The 18,350-nt window shown below is 43.6% G+C and overlaps 1 protein-coding gene across 2 annotated transcripts in view; it reads right to left on the reverse strand.

Moving 5' to 3' along the window:
* The window catches only part of MCUB (mitochondrial calcium uniporter dominant negative subunit beta), a 157,070-nt gene that overhangs the window by 12,662 nt on the left and 126,058 nt on the right, over positions 1-18,350 (reverse strand). For both annotated transcript variants that reach the window (XM_073571972.1, XM_073571973.1), the window contains 2 exons: positions 2,397-2,466; positions 695-865 (listed from right to left, as the gene is read on the reverse strand). In XM_073571972.1, coding sequence (XP_073428073.1) covers positions 695-865; positions 2,397-2,466 — 241 coding nt within the window. The remainder of the gene's footprint in view (positions 1-694; positions 866-2,396; positions 2,467-18,350) is intronic.

The raw sequence follows: 18,350 nt of genomic DNA on the forward strand, positions 1-18,350 counted from the left end.
ACATCATCCATACCACCTAACATCACGCGTCTCACCAGTGAAGCAGCTCCGCCCGTCACATCAGGGGTGAGCTAATTAAATGTTTGGCCAAATATACCAGGTCGGGGTCACACTTGCAAGTGTGATGCAAGAAACTCACGTGAGTCCCTCACATCAATACCCGGCACTGCTACTGGCACTCGGGACCGGAGTGTGCGGCTGCATGTATTTCTACGCAGCCGTACACATCAGTCTGAACCGCTGGCGGCAGTGCCGGGTATTGATGCACGAGTTTCTCACATTGTACTTGTAAGTCTGACCCAGGCGTTAAGTTGATCATTTTTATTGGTCTGAGGATGGTATAAATAACCAAATGGCCCATGGCAGATATAGGGTCACAGATATAACACGTCCATATTTAACTTAAACAAGCAAGAAGTATGCTTTACGAGATTATGACCAATACCCTGTTCTTCATACAGTCCTAGCTCCTACCTGCATAAATGGAAAATAAATAACCTAAATTAATATCCAAATGGCCCTTGGCAAAAAAAAAAAAAAAAAGGTTCCCCACTCCCGTTCTAGAGGTTTAACGAAAAGAACCTATTTTGAATCCCACAGGTAACATAACATCAAGTTAATAGACTGACAGACCTCTGTATTTTATGACATGGGAAAATAGTGATATTATAACAACTCAATAAAAAGTGGTGACCTGTTGATATGGCAGCTAGTTTGTCGATTCCTTGGTCCTCCTTTTGAATGTCCTTAAAAAACTGCCCCACGGTTGTGGTCATGGGCTTGATGGTAAACTGGCAGCGTTCATTTCGAGATGGTAGTGTGAGAGTGACAACAGGGAGCCCATGACTGTATTGGACTGTCACATCTAAAAGTAAAAACATAAGAAAAGCTAAAAGTGGTTGTCCACTAGACTGATATTGATGACCTATCATTAGTATTAGTGATGAATATCACATCGGTGGTGGTCGCATTATCTGGACTTCAATACTCTAGAAACGGTTGTGCAGTACCCAGGAGCAGCCACTAATCAGTGTATGGAGCTACCATGTTCCAATCCATAGATTGTTAACATCCAGCTGCCCCCAATGCTGATATTAGCTAATTAATGGGGGGGTCCTGGGTGTCAGGCGCCCAGCTGATATTTGATAGGTCATCATATCACTGTAGTAAGCAACCCCTTTAAATCTGACAATTCATAATTAATTAGCTAAGCATAATGCTCAAGTATACATAATCATGTGTCTCACTATTAAAAATCGCGTTTTTCTCACCTTCCGAAGTCCCGCGCAGCGCTCCCGATCATCGCGATGCTCCCGGCAGGTCCCGTTCCCAGTGATGCATTGCGCCAATGACCTTTGATGACGTCGCGGTCTCGCGAGACCGCTACGGAATCGCGAGATCGCGACGTCAAAGGTCATTGGCGCAATGCATCACTGGGAACGGGACCTGCCAGGAGCATCACAGAGGTCTGCTGACGCTGCGCGGGACGCCGGAAGGTGAGAATATGATAATTTTTTTATTTTACTTATATTTTTTACAGGGATATTGTACCCAGAGCCCGGAGGACAGTCTCCTCTCCTCCGGACCATGGGTACCATCCGGAAATGTTCTGCTTACTTTTCGCATGGTGGACACAGCCACATGTGGAAAGTAAGCAGAACAATGCATTCCTATGTGTGCGGATTTTCCCGCGATTCCGAACAAAGAATCATGCAGCGTATTTTTCCGTGATACAATTCCGCTGGGGAAAAATCCGCAGCATTAGCACAGCATTGCGGAATCCTATAGGATTGCATGGGATGCTGGTTTTTTTTGCATTTTCGTGGTAAAATCGTGCGTTTAAAATCGCCACGAAAACGCAAAAAAAAAAACGCTATGTGTGATTACAGCCTAAAGATTCCCTCCTCAGATAATTTTCGTTTTTACGCTTTCATTTTTTCCTCCTCTTCTTCCTTGAACCATAACCTTTTTTTATTTTCCCATCCACATATTCATATGATGGCTTGTTTCTTGCTGGACAAGTTGTGATATTAAATGACACCATTCATTGCATCATACAATGTACAGAAAAACTGGGGAAAAAAATCCAAACGTGGGAAAAGAATGCAACTTTGCCATTGTTTTTTTGGCTGTCCATGTCAGTACGATCACAACGATACAAAACTTGTAAAAAAATGTTAAAAAAACACGTCTTTCTTTCTACAAATCATTTTTGAATCTCATAAAAGTATATTCATAAACCTTATAAATCTCAGCTTTATTGGTAGCAATATCCTGTGAAATGCTGGAAGGGATGACATATGTAATGATAAGCAAGCAAGGCCGTTCACATTACATTATTGTGCAGCTCCGGCCCACTAAACAACCATGTATCTTGTGCAGTACTAGCAACTTACCACCAGAGGGCGACTGTGTGCTGTATAAAAACCCAGTGCACAACGGCAATGTACGTCTTGCATGTCTAGCCTACAACGCAAGAAGAAAAGGGAAAATTACTAGAAAATATAACCGGCATCACTTTTCAAGCAAAGAAAATTAGGAGAATTTATCAGACCACATAGCTCTGCGATGTTTCTGGCATGCAAGATGAAGCTGGGGGCCGCATATGAAGTGCAGGTTGCGGAAAACCGTTCTGAGTAGGTTCACCCATGTCAGATTATAGTCCAGCATGACATAACTGATGGCAACGTTGTGCTCCGATGCCGCGACATGGCCAAGCACAGCGCGGCCACATACATTATGTCCAGCGATTTCAGAGACATCTGGTGATGGATCGGATGCTAAAAAGGGCACAAAACCTATCCGCACAGGAAACAAAGAGGCCTGCAGTTCTAGACCCACCTCACTCAATGACTGTAGAATCTTTTTTTACATTGCCAAATATTATAGATATAGATAGCTATATATATACACACACACATATACTAGCTGAAGAGCCCGGCGCTGCCCGTGCATAGTAACTAACCGCGGTTATAGCAAATTATAATTATCCTCCAGCCCATAGTCCCGTGCCCATATACCCATCATAGATATCCGCCATCCCATAGTCCCATGCCCATATACCCATCATACATATCCTCCATCCCATAGTCCCGTGCCCATATACCCATCATAGATATCCGCCATCCCGTAGTCCCGTGCCCATATACCCATCATAGATATCCGCCATCCCATAGTCCCGTGCCCATATACCCATCATACATATCCTCCATCCCGTAGTCCAGTGCCCATATACCCATCACACATCCTCCATCCCATAGTCCCGTGCCCATATACCCATCATAGATATCCGCCATCCCGTAGTCCCGTGCCCATATACCCATCATAGATATCCGCCATCCCATAGTCCCGTGCCCATATACCCATCATAGATATCCTCCATCCCGTAGTCCAGTGCCCATATACCCATCACACATCCTCCATCCCATAGTCCCGTGCCCATATACCCATCATACATATTCGCCATCCCATAGTCGAGTGCCCATATACCCATCATACATATCCTCCATCCCATAGTCCAGTGCCCATATACCCATCACACATCCTCCATCCCATAGTCAACCATTATGACATCATAATGAGCGGCGGGGCTTGCAACCTATGATGACATCAGCGTCGCCATGGCAACCATTATGACATCATGAGGGGCGGGGCTTGATACACACACACTTTTTCCCCCATTATGTAGATAGGGGCAAAATTGTTTGGTGAATTGGAACGCGTGGGGTTAAAATTTCGCCTCATAACATAGCCTAGGACACTCTCGGGGTCCAGACATGTGACTGTGCCAAATTTTGTGGCTGTAGCTGCGACGGTGCAGATGCCAATCCCGGACATACATACATACACACATACACACACACTCACATACATACATACACACATTGAGCTTTATATATTAGATATATATAGTCACTGGGTACTTTTTTTATGCATCTCATCTATCTATCCCATATCTACAGTTGTAGCCAAAAGTATTGACACCCCTGCAATTCTGTCAGATAATACTCAGTTTCTTCCTGAAAATGATTGCAAACACAAATTCTTTGGTATTATCTTCATTTAATTTGTCTTAAATGAAAAAACACAAAAGAGAATGAAGCAAAAAGCAAAACATTGATCATTTCACACAAAACTCCAAAAATGGGCCAGACAAAAGTATTAGCACCCTCAGCCTAATACTTGGTTGCACAACCTTTAGCCAAAATAACTGCGACCAACCGCTTCCGGTAACCATCAATGAGTTTCTTACAATGCTCTGCTGGAATTTTAGACCATTCTTCTTTGGCAAACTACTCCAGGTCCCAGATATTTGAAGGGTGCCTTCTCCAAACTGCCATTTTTAGATCGCTCCACAGTTGTTCTATGGGATTCAGGTCTGGACTCATTGCTGGCCACCTTAGAAGTCTCCAGTGCTTTCTCTCAAACCATTTTCTAGTGCTTTTTGAAGTGTGTTTTGGGTCATTGTCCTGCTGGAAGACCCATGACCTCTGAGGGAGACCCAGCTTTCTCACACTGGGCCCTACATTATGCTGCAAAATTTGTTGGTAGTCTTCAGACTTCATAATGTCATGCACACGGTCAAGCAGTCCAGTGCCAGAGGCATCAAAGCAACCCCAAAACATCAGGGAACCTACGCCATGTTTGACTGTAGGGACCGTGTTCTTTTCTTTGAATGCCTCTTTTTTTCTCCTGTAAACTCTATGTTGATGCCTTTGCCCAAAAAGCTCTACTTTTGTCTCATCTGACCAGAGAACATTCTTCCAAAACGTTTTAGGCTTTTTCAGGTAAGTTTTGGCAAACTCCAGCCTGGCTTTTTTATGTCTCGGGGTAAGAAGTGGGGTCTTCCTGGGTCTCCTACCATACAGTCCCTCTTCATTCAGACGCCAATGGATAGTACGGGTTGACACTGTTGTACCCTCGGACTGCAGGGCAGTTTGAACTTGTTTGGATGTTAGTCGAGGTTCTTTATCCAACATCCGCACAATCTTGCATTGAAATCTCTTGTCAATTTTTCTTTTCCGTCCACATCTAGGGAGGTTAGCCACAGTGCCATGCGCTTTAAACTCCTTGATGACACTGCGCACGGTAGACACAGGAACATTCAGGTCTTTGGAGATGGACTTGCAGCCTTGAGATTGCTCATACTTCCTCACAATTTGGTTTCTCAAGTCCTCAGACAGTTCTTTGGTCTTCTTTCTTTTCTCCATGCTCAGTGTGGTACACACAAGGACACAGGACAGAGTTTGAGTCAACTTTAATCCATGTCAACTGGCTGCAAGTGTGATTTAGTTATTGCCAACACCTGTTAGGTGCCACAGGTAATTTACAGGTGCTGTTAATTACACAAATTAGAGAAGCATCACATGATTTTTCGAACAGTGCCAATACTTTTGTCCACCCTCTTTTTTATGTTTGGTGTGGAATTATATCCAATTTGGCTTTAGGACAATTCTTTGTGTTTTTTCATTTAAGACAAATTAAATGAAGATAATAATAACAAAGAATTTGTGTTTGCAATCATTTTCAGGCAGAAACTCAGTGTTATCTGACAGAATTGCAGGGGTGTCAATACTTTTGGCCACAACTGTATCTATCCCATATCTATCTATCTACACATACATACACACAGCTCATTTTAAACTTTTACTACCTGTTCTTTACAGATGACATTTCAGCATTCTCATTATCATCACAGGCAGGATTACACCTCTATAAACAACTAATAAAGAATTCACCCTTCACAACAGAAGTTAATCACAACTGACTCTCCCCTTCACAATGACGTTTACACCAGCTCATTAGATCTGAGTATATCAAATATGGAGTGTAAGGTTGTGGAGAGTGGCAAGTTGGCATAGCGAGGTCTGCAATGCCCCTCTGAGTGTGAATATGCTAGCAGCCTCTTCAAAGAGGAAAACAGCAGGAAGCAGCAGGAAATAGCGCCATCTATTGGAAGCAGTCATTCTAAAAGTCAATACCGACCCTTTAAAAGGCCATATGTCTTAAGATAATGTTTTGGCTTCTGTTCTTAAAGGCCCTTTTAAAGGGGTCTATATTGACTTTTAGGAGTCCTACTTCCAATAGGTGGCACTAGAGTTCCCGTCTTTTCTGCAATGACTCAGACCCGATCTTAGCAATCTATTGTTGCTAATGTACATGTGGATTTCCTAAAAGAACAGGAAGGATTAGTGGCTACTGTGAAAATTGTAAGGTTTCTAACTTTATTTTTAATACAGATAGTGATCTGAAGAAAAAAATACAATTACACAAAAACCTTGTTTCATAGTTTTTAAGGTTGAAGGTAGATTATGGAGATGAGAACACCCCTTTAAGTCTTACCCCAGTATGCAACAGGTGTAACAATGATATTCGCAAATACCTCCAATTAGAAAAGTAGCATAGTACTTCTGATTCGCTATGTCACTTTCACTTACCCCATATACAGGATATTGCAGGAGCTTGCAACTACTAACAATTAACTAACCATCACTAAATGAGTGGTCGCAACCATGGATAACCAAGCTACTGCAATGCTCTGCACATGGGGTAAGCCAGGTAGCGAATCAGAAGAGCTTTACTACATTTCTAATTGGAGGTATTTGCGAATGTTATTATTAAACCTACTACATATTGGGATAGGATCTTGGAGAAGGAAATATTCACATTTAGTCCATTGAGTTCAACCTATAGTCTAATACAGGGGTGGGGAACCTTTAATCTGCCGAGGGCCATTTGGAATTTTATAATAGTGTTCGGGGGCCGCATAAAATTATTAATAATGATGAGCGAGTATACTCGTTGTACGGGTTTTGCATGATTTGCAGCTGCTGGACAGCCTGAATCCATGTGGGGATTCCTTAACAAACAGGCATTCCTCACATGTATTCAGGCTTTCTAGCAGTCATAAATCATGCAGCTGAGGCGACGAAAACTAAATCTCCGAGCACGCCAAAATACTCAGAGGACACCCGAGCAACGAGTACACTCGCTCATCACTCATTAATAACTTAAACATTAGCCAACTATATTTGGTCCCCAATAGGCAGGAAAATGTCCCCATTAGGCAGCACAGGTCCCCAATAGACAGGCAAATGTCCCCATTAGGCAGCACAGGTCCCCAATAGACAGGCAAATGTCCCCATTAGGCAGCACAGGTCCCCAATAGGCAGCACAGGTCCCCATTAGACAGGTAAATGTCCCCATTAGGCAGCACAGGTCCCCAATAGACAGGCAAATGTCCCCATTAGGCAGCACAGGTCCCCAATAGACAGGCAAATGTCCCCATTAGGCAGCACAGGTCCCCAATAGGCAGCACAGGTCCCCATTAGACAGGTAAATGTCCCCATTAGGCAGCACAGGTCCCCAATAGACAGGCAAATTTCCCCATTAGGCAGCACAGGTCCCCAATAGGAAGCACAGGTCCCCATTAGGCAGCACAGGTCCCCAATAGACACGCAAATGTCCCCATTAGGCAGCACAGGTCCCCAATAGACAGGCAAATGTCCCCAGGCAAATGTACCGTATCGCGGCTCTGGAGTGGCTGCGGGACGGATCAGATGATATGGCGGGCCGTATACGACCTGCGGGCCGGACGTTCCCCACCCCTGGTCCAATATGTTGTCCAGGTCAATAGGGTACGGTAATTTTCTGATGATACATTCCATACAAAGGGTTAATGTTACGGCTGATCATTGTATATAGTAGTGGAGTCTGGCTAACTAGTGTAGGACATTGTGTCGCTTATTCTAAGTTTTGTTATGAGAGCCCAGACCCCATTTAGTAGATGTTATATTATGTACTGTTATGGTACTTCTAGAGTATAGATAGAGGCTGCTGTTGGTTTGATGACAGCAAAGGTTAAAGAAAATGTAACTCATCACCTTTGATTGATAAAGACTGAACTTCATGCATTAGAGGTCCAAAAAAAACGGTCCAGGTTTCATTTTTCAGCGTTGTATAAAATTAATTAAATCTGAATGATGACTGGCAGATTTTGGGTGACAGGGCTACTTTTTCTTTTTGACAGTTACTGTATAATACATGAGGTTCTGGTGCCTGATAACAGTGAAGGAATATCAAGCAGATGTTACAATGTCTTCTACCATACAGCATACCATTCACTGTCCTTATTATATATGATCACCAGTCATGAGCCATTGTATTCGGATAAGGTGTTATCCGAGCACACTCGTGTGCTGAGTGTCTTCGGCGTATTTGAAAAATATGTCCGAGTCCCCGTGGCTGTATGTCTCGCAGATGTTCGAAAGCCGCAACGCATTCAAGGAACGCCTCTCCATTACTAAGCTGTGGGTTTGACGTCACCAGAGAATACAAAGGTGACATCAACCCCACAAATATGAACCCCACTTGCCACTGCTAAAGGGCAAATGGGAAGAGCCGGGCAAAGCGCTAGAATTTGCGTATCTAATAGAGGCACTTTTTTCTGGGCGGATGCAGGCTGCTATTTTTTGGCTGGGGGTGGGGAGGCAATATCAATGGTCCCTCACCAGCCTGAAAATACCAGCCCCCAGCTCTCTGCTTTAGCAAGGCTAATTGTCAAAAATGGGGAGGACCCCATGTGTTTTTTTTTAATTATTTAAATCACTTTAAGAAAAAAAACATGGGGACTCCTTTATGCTTGATAACCAGCCTTGTTAACGCCGACAGCTGAAAGTTGCAGCACCCAGCTATTAATTTTGCCTGGCTGGTTATCAAAAAAACTACAGGGGAACCCACACAGTTTTGTTTTTTTTATTAGTTATTTAGAGTGCAGGCTGATGAATACTCCCATCAGCCGCGCCTGCTCTCGCTGTTATTAACTGCAGCAGGTGCAGGCTAATGGGAGCAGTAGTCCCATTAGCCCGCACCAGTGACTGAAGGTAAACTTTATACCTCCGATCACAGCTGCGGGCTTACGCTGTCATTTGACAGGGTAGGCACCGAGGTTCTCTGACGGTAATGATTTTACAGCCGATCAGAAGCAGTGTTTGCTGCACACCGTCATGCACATAACAGTGCAGCAAACTTCTGGAGTTCAGGGGGCCGAACCCGAACAGTAACGTGGACTTCCTGGTAAAATCTGTGTCCGATGTCTGTGCCTGAACAGTAGGTGTTCAGTACGGACGTCATACTTTACAGTTTGGGTTCACCCATCTGTGATTGTAACTGCTTTATATTCCTTCTCATCACTAATGATCGCACGTTCAACTGAAACAAACAGGAAGTATCCATTTACTAGATTACCATGTTCTCCATATAGTTCTAGTTCCTATCTAAATAAATGGAAAGATGCCAGACATTTTAGGTAGAGAACACACAAACTTATTACTTTATTAGGGGAGAGTAGGAAGTATAGTTATGCAAATACACAGTAATGGGGACATTTTTAGACAGGTGTGGAAAAAAAAGCTGAGAAGAATTACTACTTTTTTTTTTAACAATTGACAAAATGCAATGAATGAACTAATCAATACTTGGCAGGGCCAGCCAATGTAAGAAATCTCGCAGATAAAATGCAGGCACTGAAGACTATTCTGTCAGCCACAGATTACAATGAGGTGGGCATTACAGAACCCTGGGTAGACGAGAGCCATGACTGGGTGACAAACTTACACTACATTCATACAGGGCAGGAAAGACAAAAAAGGGGAAGAGTGTGTAATTTCATTAATTCCAACGTAAGACGTGTTCAATGACGACACTGGAAGTAGGGGGGTAAATATACAGTACATGGGGATGACGAAAATAAGCCACTAATTGGCATTTGTTATAAGCTTCCTTATAGGCAGAGATACAGGATGAAATGCTGCAATAAATGGGAAATAAATGGGGGATCTTAACAGTCCGACAGTCAATGGGACATGCACTGTGAGTATTTTGACCACATCATCATCCGCTGTATAAACCTGAATTCTTTTTGGATGAAGCAGTTCAGGTGATTGGTGTTTGTATAATGAGACAGGATGTGACCTAAGGATATAAGCCCCTTTATGAAGGTGTGCAGAATTATTAGGCAGCTTGTTCTTCTCAGGCAAATTGGGCCAAAAAAAAAAAAAGGACAAGGGACTTTGAAAAGTCCATTGCTACAGGTCTTACAGAGGGATGCAGCAATATTAACCCCTTCCCGAACTGTGACACAGCGTATGCGTCATGAAAGTCGGTGCCAATCCGACCCATGACGCATATGCTGTGTCATGACTTCAAAGCCCCCTGTGGGTCAGGTGACTGGGGTCACTGAATGGTCACCTGACCCTCAGATACAGGGGGCTTTGTACTTCACCCCAGGGGCGGTGGCTTAGCCCCCCACCGTGGCTACGATCGCTTTGATTGGTTGTTAAAAGTGAAACAGCCAATCAGGACGATTGTAATATTTCACCAATGAAATTTGGTGAAATATTACAATCCAGCCATGGCCGATGCTGCAATAGCATCGGACATGGCTGGAGACCCAGATCCGACTCCCCCCACCGACTCACAGGGCCGATTGGCCCCCGTTACCGACTGATGGCGGCAATGTGCAGCCGCCGTCATCATCTGCTCCCCTCCCCCTTCCCATCCCCCCTGACCTCCCCGATACCTCCGATGTCTTGCTTTGGCTCCCGGTGTCCCGCCGTTCTGTTTCATGGGCTCCGCCATCTTGGAAAATGGCGGGCGCATGCGCAATGCGCCCGCCTGAACTGCAACGCTGCAGATTCATTCATTCATTTTGATCACTATGATATTCTTTCACAGTGATCAAATAAACCCCCCATTATCACCCCCAAAGCCAGGCACAAGTTAGGGTTAGGGTTGGAATTAGGGCTGGAATTAGGGTTAGGGTTGTAACTAGGGTTAGGATTGTAACTAGGGTTAGGGTTGGAATTACGGTTAGGCTTGTGGTTAGGGTTAGAGCTGAGATTAGGGTTAGGGTTGGAGTTAGAATTGAGGAGTTTCCACTGTTTAGGCACATCACGGGGTCTCCAAACGCGACATGGCGCCACCATTTATTCCAGCCAGTTTTGCATTCAAAAAGTCAAACAGTGCTCCCTCCATTCAGAGCCATGACGTGTGCTCAACCAGTGGTTTACCCCCACATATGGGGTATCAGCATGCTCAGTAAAAATTGCACAACAAGTTTGAGGGTCTAATTTCTCCTGTTACCCTTGGGAAAATAAAAAATTGGGGGCTAAAAAAATTATTTTTGTGGAAAAAAATGATTTTTTATTTTCACGGCTCTGCGTTATAAACTTCTATGAAGCACTTTGGGGTTCAAAGTGCTCACCACACATCTAGATAAGTTCCTTGGGGGGTCTAGTTTACAAAATGGGGTCACTTGTGGGGGGTTTCCACTGTTTAGGAACATCAGGGGCTCTGCAAATGTACATGACGCCCGCAGACCATTCCATCAAAGTCAGCATTTCAAAACGTCACTACTTCCCTTCCGAGCCCCGACGTGTGCCCGAACAGTGGTTCCCCCCACATATGGGGTACCAGTGTACTCAGGACAAACTGTGCAAATAAAAAATAGCGGACTAAAAAATCATTGTTTGAGGAAAAAAAAATTTTTTTATTTTCACAGCTCGGCATTATACAGGGGTTGGACAAAATAATGGAAACACCTAACGTTTTGGCATCATAATCTTCAAACATGTTATAAACATGCAAACCGTGACATATGGTAATGTTTTGTAGTTGATTATTTGTGTTATGTGATATGTGTATGTAAATTAATGGTTTGTTTTGCTGAATTGTAAGAACATTGATGAAAACCTGATACCAATGGCAGACCTCTCGGATTTTCAAAGAGACCAAATTATTGGTGCTCGTATGGCAGGCGCTAGTGTAACAGAAAGTACCCGAATGCTTGGCGTGTCAAGAGGTACTGTCTCCAAAGTAATGACTGCGTTTGATAGAGAAGGAAAAACGTCCGCAGCAAAGGACAGGTCTGGCCGAAAGTTGAAGTTGACAGAGAGACCGTCGGACTCTAAAGCGAATTGTGAAAGAGGATCGCAAGACCACAGCTCCGAAAATCAGTGCTGAGCTCAATGAACACCTACAGAACCCAGTTTCCATGAAACTGCACAAATCTGGATTCCACGGAAGAGCTGCAATTCGAAAACTGCTGCTCTCAATGACAAATGTTTCCAAGCGTTTAGCGTGGTGTAGAAACGGTCATGATCCAGCGTGGATCTGACAGATTAAATGGATAAGGCTAGTTTCACATTAGCGTTTATTCGACACAGACCATGGCGCCGCTAAGCCCCACCCTCTGCCGGCTCCCTGCCCGCCCCATCCGGTCATCGCCGCCTACTATCGCACATGGACGCTTGTGATCTGCGCACCCTATCTTTAGCATAGGGTGCGCAGATCGTGCGCTGGCCGTGCGCTAGTAGGATTTTGGCGTGTGCTGCGCACATTTGAAGGTGCGCGCCGAACGCAGCATGTTGCATTTCGGCGCACCTTCAAAAGTGCGCAGCGCACGCCAAAATCCTACTAGCGCAGAATTGGTCCCTCGGGAAGTGGAAACGTGATATTCTCAGAAAAATCATCGTTTACCCTATTTCCGACCTCCGGCCAAGCGTACGTTTGGAGACAGCCGAAAGAAGCATTCCATCCAGACTGCCTTCTCCCAACCGTAAAACATGGCTGAGGTTCTGTGATGATCTGGGGTGCAATTTCGTGGAGATCCGCCGGGCCAATGATATCCCTTCATGGAAGAATTAACAGCAGCGATTATTTAGGCATTTTGGGTGACCAGTGCATCCAATGGTTCAAGCACTGTTTCCCGAAGGGGAATGGCATCTTTCAGGATGATAATGCACCAATTCATACAGCTAGAATCGTTAAAGCATGGCACGAGGAACATTGTAATGAAGTTGAGCATCTCATCTGGCCCCCACAATCCCCAGACCTCAACATTATTGAGCATTTATGGTCGATTTTAGAGATTCAAGTTAGACGTCGATTTCCGCCGCCATCGCCGCTCAAAGAACTGGAGGGTGTTTTAACTGAAGAATGGGCTAAAATTCCTTTGGAAACAATTCACACCTTGTATGAATCCATACCTCGGAGAATTGAGGCAATAGGTGGACCTACACCATATTAAACTAACTTTTGTGGGTGTTTCCATAATTTTGTCCAACCCCTGTAAACTTCTGTGAAGTACCTGGGGGTTCAAAGTGCTCACGACAAATCTAGATAAGTTGCTTGGGGGGGTCTAGTTTCCAAAATGGGGTTACTTGTGGGGAGTTTCTACTGTTTAGGCACATCAGGGGCTCTGCAAATGTACATGATGCCCGCAGACCATTCCATCAAAGTCAGCATTTCAAAACGTCACTACTTCCCTTCCGAGCCCCGAAGTGTGCCCGAACAGTGGTTCCCCCCACATATGGGGTATCGGTGTACCCAGGATAAATTGCACAACAACTTTTGTGGTCCAATTTCTCCTGTTAACCTTGTGAAAATAAAAAATAGCGGGCTAAAAAATCATTTTTGAGGAAAAAAAATAATTTTTTATTTTCACTGCTCTGCGTTATAAATTTCTGTGAGGCACTTGGGGGTTCAAAGTGCCCACTATTCACCTAGATAAGTTCCTTGGAGGGTCTAGTTTCCAAAATGGGGTCACTTGTGGGGGAGCTCCAATGTTTAGGCACACAGGGACTCTCCAAACGAGACATGGCAACCGCTAAATATTCCAGCATATTTTCCATTCAAAAAGTCAAATGGCGCTCCTTCCTTTCTGAGCCCTGCCGTGCACCCAAACAGTGGTTTATGACCACATATGAGGTATCGGTGTACTCAGGAGAAATTCCCCAACAAATTTTAGGATCCATTTTATCCTGTTACCCATGTGAAAATGAAAAAATTGATGCTTAAAGAAAATTTTTGTTGGAAAAATTAAAATGTCCGTTTTTTCCTTCCATGTTGCTTTAGTTCCTGTGAAGCACCTGAAGGGTTAATAAACTTATTGAATGTGGTTTTGAGCACCTTGAGGGGTGCAGTTTTTAGAATCGTGTCACTTTTGGGTATTTTCTGCCATATAGACCCCTCAAAGTGACTTCAAATGTGAGGTGGTCCCTAAAAAAAATGCTTTTGTAAATTTTTTTGTAAAAGTGAGAAATCGTTGGTCAACTTTTAACCCTTATAACTTCCTAAAAAAAAAAAATTTGTTTCCAAAATTGTGCTGATGTAAAGTAGACATGTGGGAAATGTTATTTATTAACTATTTTGTGTCACTTAACTCTCTGGTTTAACAGAACAATAATTCAAAATTTTAACCCCTTCACCCCCAAGGGTGGTTTGCACGTTCATGACCGGGCCAATTTTTACAATTCTGACCACTGTACCTTTATGAGGTCATAACTCTGGAACGCTTCCATGGATCCCGGTGATTCTGACATTGTTTTCTCGTGACATATTGTACTTCATGTTAGTGGTAAAATTTCATTCAAATAACTTGCGTTTATTTGTGAAAAAATTGAAATTTGGCAAAAATTTTGAAAATTTCGCAATTTTCCAACTTTGAATTTTTATGCCCTTAAATCACAGAGATACGGCACACAAAAAACTTGATAAGTAACATTTCCCACATGTTTACTTTACATCAGCACAATTTTGGAACCAAAATTTTTTTTTGTTAGGAAGTTATAAGGGTTAAAAGTTGACCAGCGATTTCTCATTTTTACAACACCATTTTATTTTTAGGACCACATCACATTTGAAGCCACTTTGAGGGGTCTATATGATAGAAAATACCCAAAAGTGACACCATTCTAGAAACTGCACCCCTTAAGGTGCTCAAAACCACATTCAAGAAGTTTATTAACCCATTAGGTGCGTCACAGGAAATTTTTTGAATATTTAAAAAGAAATGAACATCTAACTTTTTTTCACAAAAAAAATACTTCAGGTTCAATTTTTTTTATTTTACCAAGGGTAACAGGAGAAATTGGACTGCAAAAGTTATTGTGCAATTTGTCCTGAGTACGCTGATACCTGATTTGTGGGGGGGGAACGACTGTTTCAGCGCATGGCAGAGCTCAGAATGGAAGGAGCGCCGTTTGACTTTTCCAATGCAAAATTGGCTGGAATTCAGATCGGATGCCATGTCACGTTTGGAGAGTCCCTGATGTACCTAAACAGTGGAAACCCCCTACAAGTGACCCCATTTTGGAAACTAGACCCCCCAAGGAACTTATCTAGATATGTGGTGAGAACTTTGAACCCACAAGGGCTTTACAGAAGTTTATAACGTACAGCGGTACAATTAAAAAATCATATTTTTTCCACAAAAATGATCTTTTCACCCTCAATTCTTATTTTTCCAAGGGTAACAGGACCCTAAAAGTTATTGTGCAATTTGTCCTGAGTACGCTGATACCCCACATGTGGGGGTAAACCACTATTTGGGCGCATGGCAGAGCTCGGAAGGGAAGCAGCGCCATTTGACGTTTTTGGCTGGAATTGAGATCGGACACCATGTCGCGTTTGGAAAACCCCTGATGTACCAAAACAGTGGAAATCCCCCACAAATGACACCATTTTGGAAACTAGACCCCCTAAGGAACTTATCTAGATGTGTGGTGAGAACTTTGAACCCCCATGGGCTTCACAGAAGTTTATAACATAAAGCCATACAATTAAAAAATCATATTTTTTCCACAAAAATGATCTTTTCACCCTCAATTCTTATTTTTCCAAGGGTAACAGGACCCTAAAAGTTATTGTGCAATTTGTCCTGAGTACGCTGATACCCCACATGTGGGGGTAAACCACTATTTGGGCGCATGGTAGAGCTCGGAAGGGAAGCAGCGCCATTTGACGTTTTTGGCTGGAATTGAGATCGGACACCATGTCGCGTTTGGAAAACTCCTGATGTACCAAAACAGTGGAAACCCCCCACAAATGACACCATTTTGTAAACTAGACCCCCCAAGGAACTTATCTAGATGTGTGGTGAGCACTTTGAAACCCCCAGTGCTTCACAGAAGTTTATAACGCCCGGGCGTGAAAATAAAAAAATTCGTATTTTTTTCACAAACATGATCTTTTAGTCACCATTTTTTTATTTTCCCAAGGGTTCCAGGAGAAATTGGACCCCAAAAGTTGTTGTCCAATTTGTCCTGAGTATGCGGATACCCCATATGTGGGAGAAAACTACTGTATGGGCACACGTCGGGGCTCGGAAGGGAAGTAGTGACGTTTTGGAATGCAGACTTTGATGGAATGGTCTGCGGGTGTCATGTTGCCTTTGGAGAGCCCCTAATGTACCTAAACAGTGGAAACCCCCCACAAATGACACCATTTTGTAAACTAGACCCCCCAAGGAACTTATCTAGATGTGTGGTGAGCACTTTAAACCCCCCAGTGCTTCACAGAAGTTTATAACGCCCGGGCGTGAAAATAAAAAATTCGTATTTTTTCCACAAACATGATCTTTTAGTCACCATTTTTTTATTTTCCCAAGGGTACCAGGAGAAATTGGACCCCAAAAGTTGTTGTCCAATTTGTCCTGAGTATGCTGATACCCCATATGTGGGAGAAAACTACTGTATGGGCACACGTCGGGGCTTGGAAGGGAAGTAGTGACGTTTTGGAATGCAGACTTTGATGGAATGGTCTGCGGGTGTCATGTTGCCTTTGGAGAGCCCCTAATGTACCTAAACAGTGGAAACCCCCCACAAATGACCCCATTTTGAAAACTAGACCCACTAAGGAACTTATCTAGATGTGAGGTGAGCACTTTGAACCCCCAAGGGCTTCACTGAAGTTTATAATGCCAGGGCATGAAAATAAAAAAATCGTATTTTTTCCAGAAACATGATCAATTAGTCCCCAATTTTTTCATTTTCCCAAGGGTAACAGGAGAAATTGGACCCCAAAAGTTGTTGTCCAATTTGGCCTGAGTACGCTGACACCCCATATGTGGGATAAAACTACTGTATGGACACACGTCGGGGCTCGGAAGGGAAGCAGTGACGTTTTGGAATGCAGACTTTGATGGAATGGTCTGCGGGTGTCATGTGCGTTTGGAGAGCCCCTGATGTACCTAAACTATTGAAACTCCCCACAAGTGACCCCATTTTGGACACTAGACCCCCCACGGAACCTATCTAGATGTGTGGTGAGCACTTTGAACCCCCAAGTGCTTCACAGAAGTTTATAACACTCGGACGTGAAAATAAAAAAATCATTTTTTTCCACAAAAATGATATTTTTGCCCCCAATTTTTTATTTTCCTAAGGGTAACAGGAGAAATTGGACCCCAAAAATTGTTTTGCAATTTGTCCTGAGTAGGCTGATACCCTACATGTGGGGGTAAAACACTGTTTGGGCACATGGCAGAGCTTGGAAGGGAAGGAGCACCATTTGACTTTTTCAACTCAGAATTGGCTGGAATTGAGATCAGACGCCATGTTGCATTTGGAGAGCACCTGATGTGCCCAAACAGTGGAAACCCCCCAATTCTAACTCCAACCCGAACCCCAACACGCCCCTAACCCTAGCCCTAACCCTAGCCCTAACCCTAGCCCTAACCCTAAGGCTGTGTGCACACGCTGCGGATTTTGCTGCGGTTCCGCAGCGGTTTTGGATGCTGCGGACCCGCAGCAGTTTCTGCTGCGGTGTACAGTACCATGATTCCCTATGGGAATCAAAAACCGCAGTGCAGACCGTGCGGAATTTTCCGCGCTGATTATCTGCGGTTTTCAATCCGCAGAAAGAATTGACATGTCAATTCTTTCTGCGGATTCTCCTGCGGTTTGCCATCTCCTCTATTGAGGAGATGAAAAACCGCAGGACAAAACCGCAGAGCAATCCGCAGGTAAAACCACAGGTCTTTTGACCTGCGGTTTCACCTGCGGATTTTACAAAATCCGCGCAGATGAATCCGCACCTAATCCGCACCTAATCCGCAGCGTGTGCACACAGCCTTAGCCTGACTCCTCAAAAAAAAAAAAAAGAGAAAATAGACATGTAAAAGTATTGTAGATCTTTATTGAAGGGAATCTGTCTGTAGTATCAACCCTCCTAATCTGTTTATAGAGGCCTGCAAGTCACAGGAAGTTGAATAAACGATACCTTGATATCTGTGAGCTGATGTCTTATTCCAGAGAAATCCACATTTTTTATAAATAAATTACTTCTTGCAGGCCATGGGGAGCATGTTGCCTGGTAGATAAGCTCTGGAGGTGAAGTTCTTTTAATTAAAAGGGGAGTTATCAGTGAGACAACTAACTAACACAGAACAGGAGAAATGAACCTTGTCTTCTTGCAACATAGCAACTCTGCCTGTGAGATGGAAGCTGAAGCAGAGAGGAACCTGTAGATTTGTTATGTATAATCACACACAGCTCTGCAGTGAGAGCAGA

Source organism: Dendrobates tinctorius, unplaced genomic scaffold, assembly GCF_039654945.1.
Source record: "Dendrobates tinctorius isolate UK_male_01 unplaced genomic scaffold, ASM3965494v1 ptg000030l, whole genome shotgun sequence".
In the NCBI taxonomy this organism is placed as follows: domain Eukaryota; kingdom Metazoa; phylum Chordata; class Amphibia; order Anura; family Dendrobatidae; genus Dendrobates; species Dendrobates tinctorius.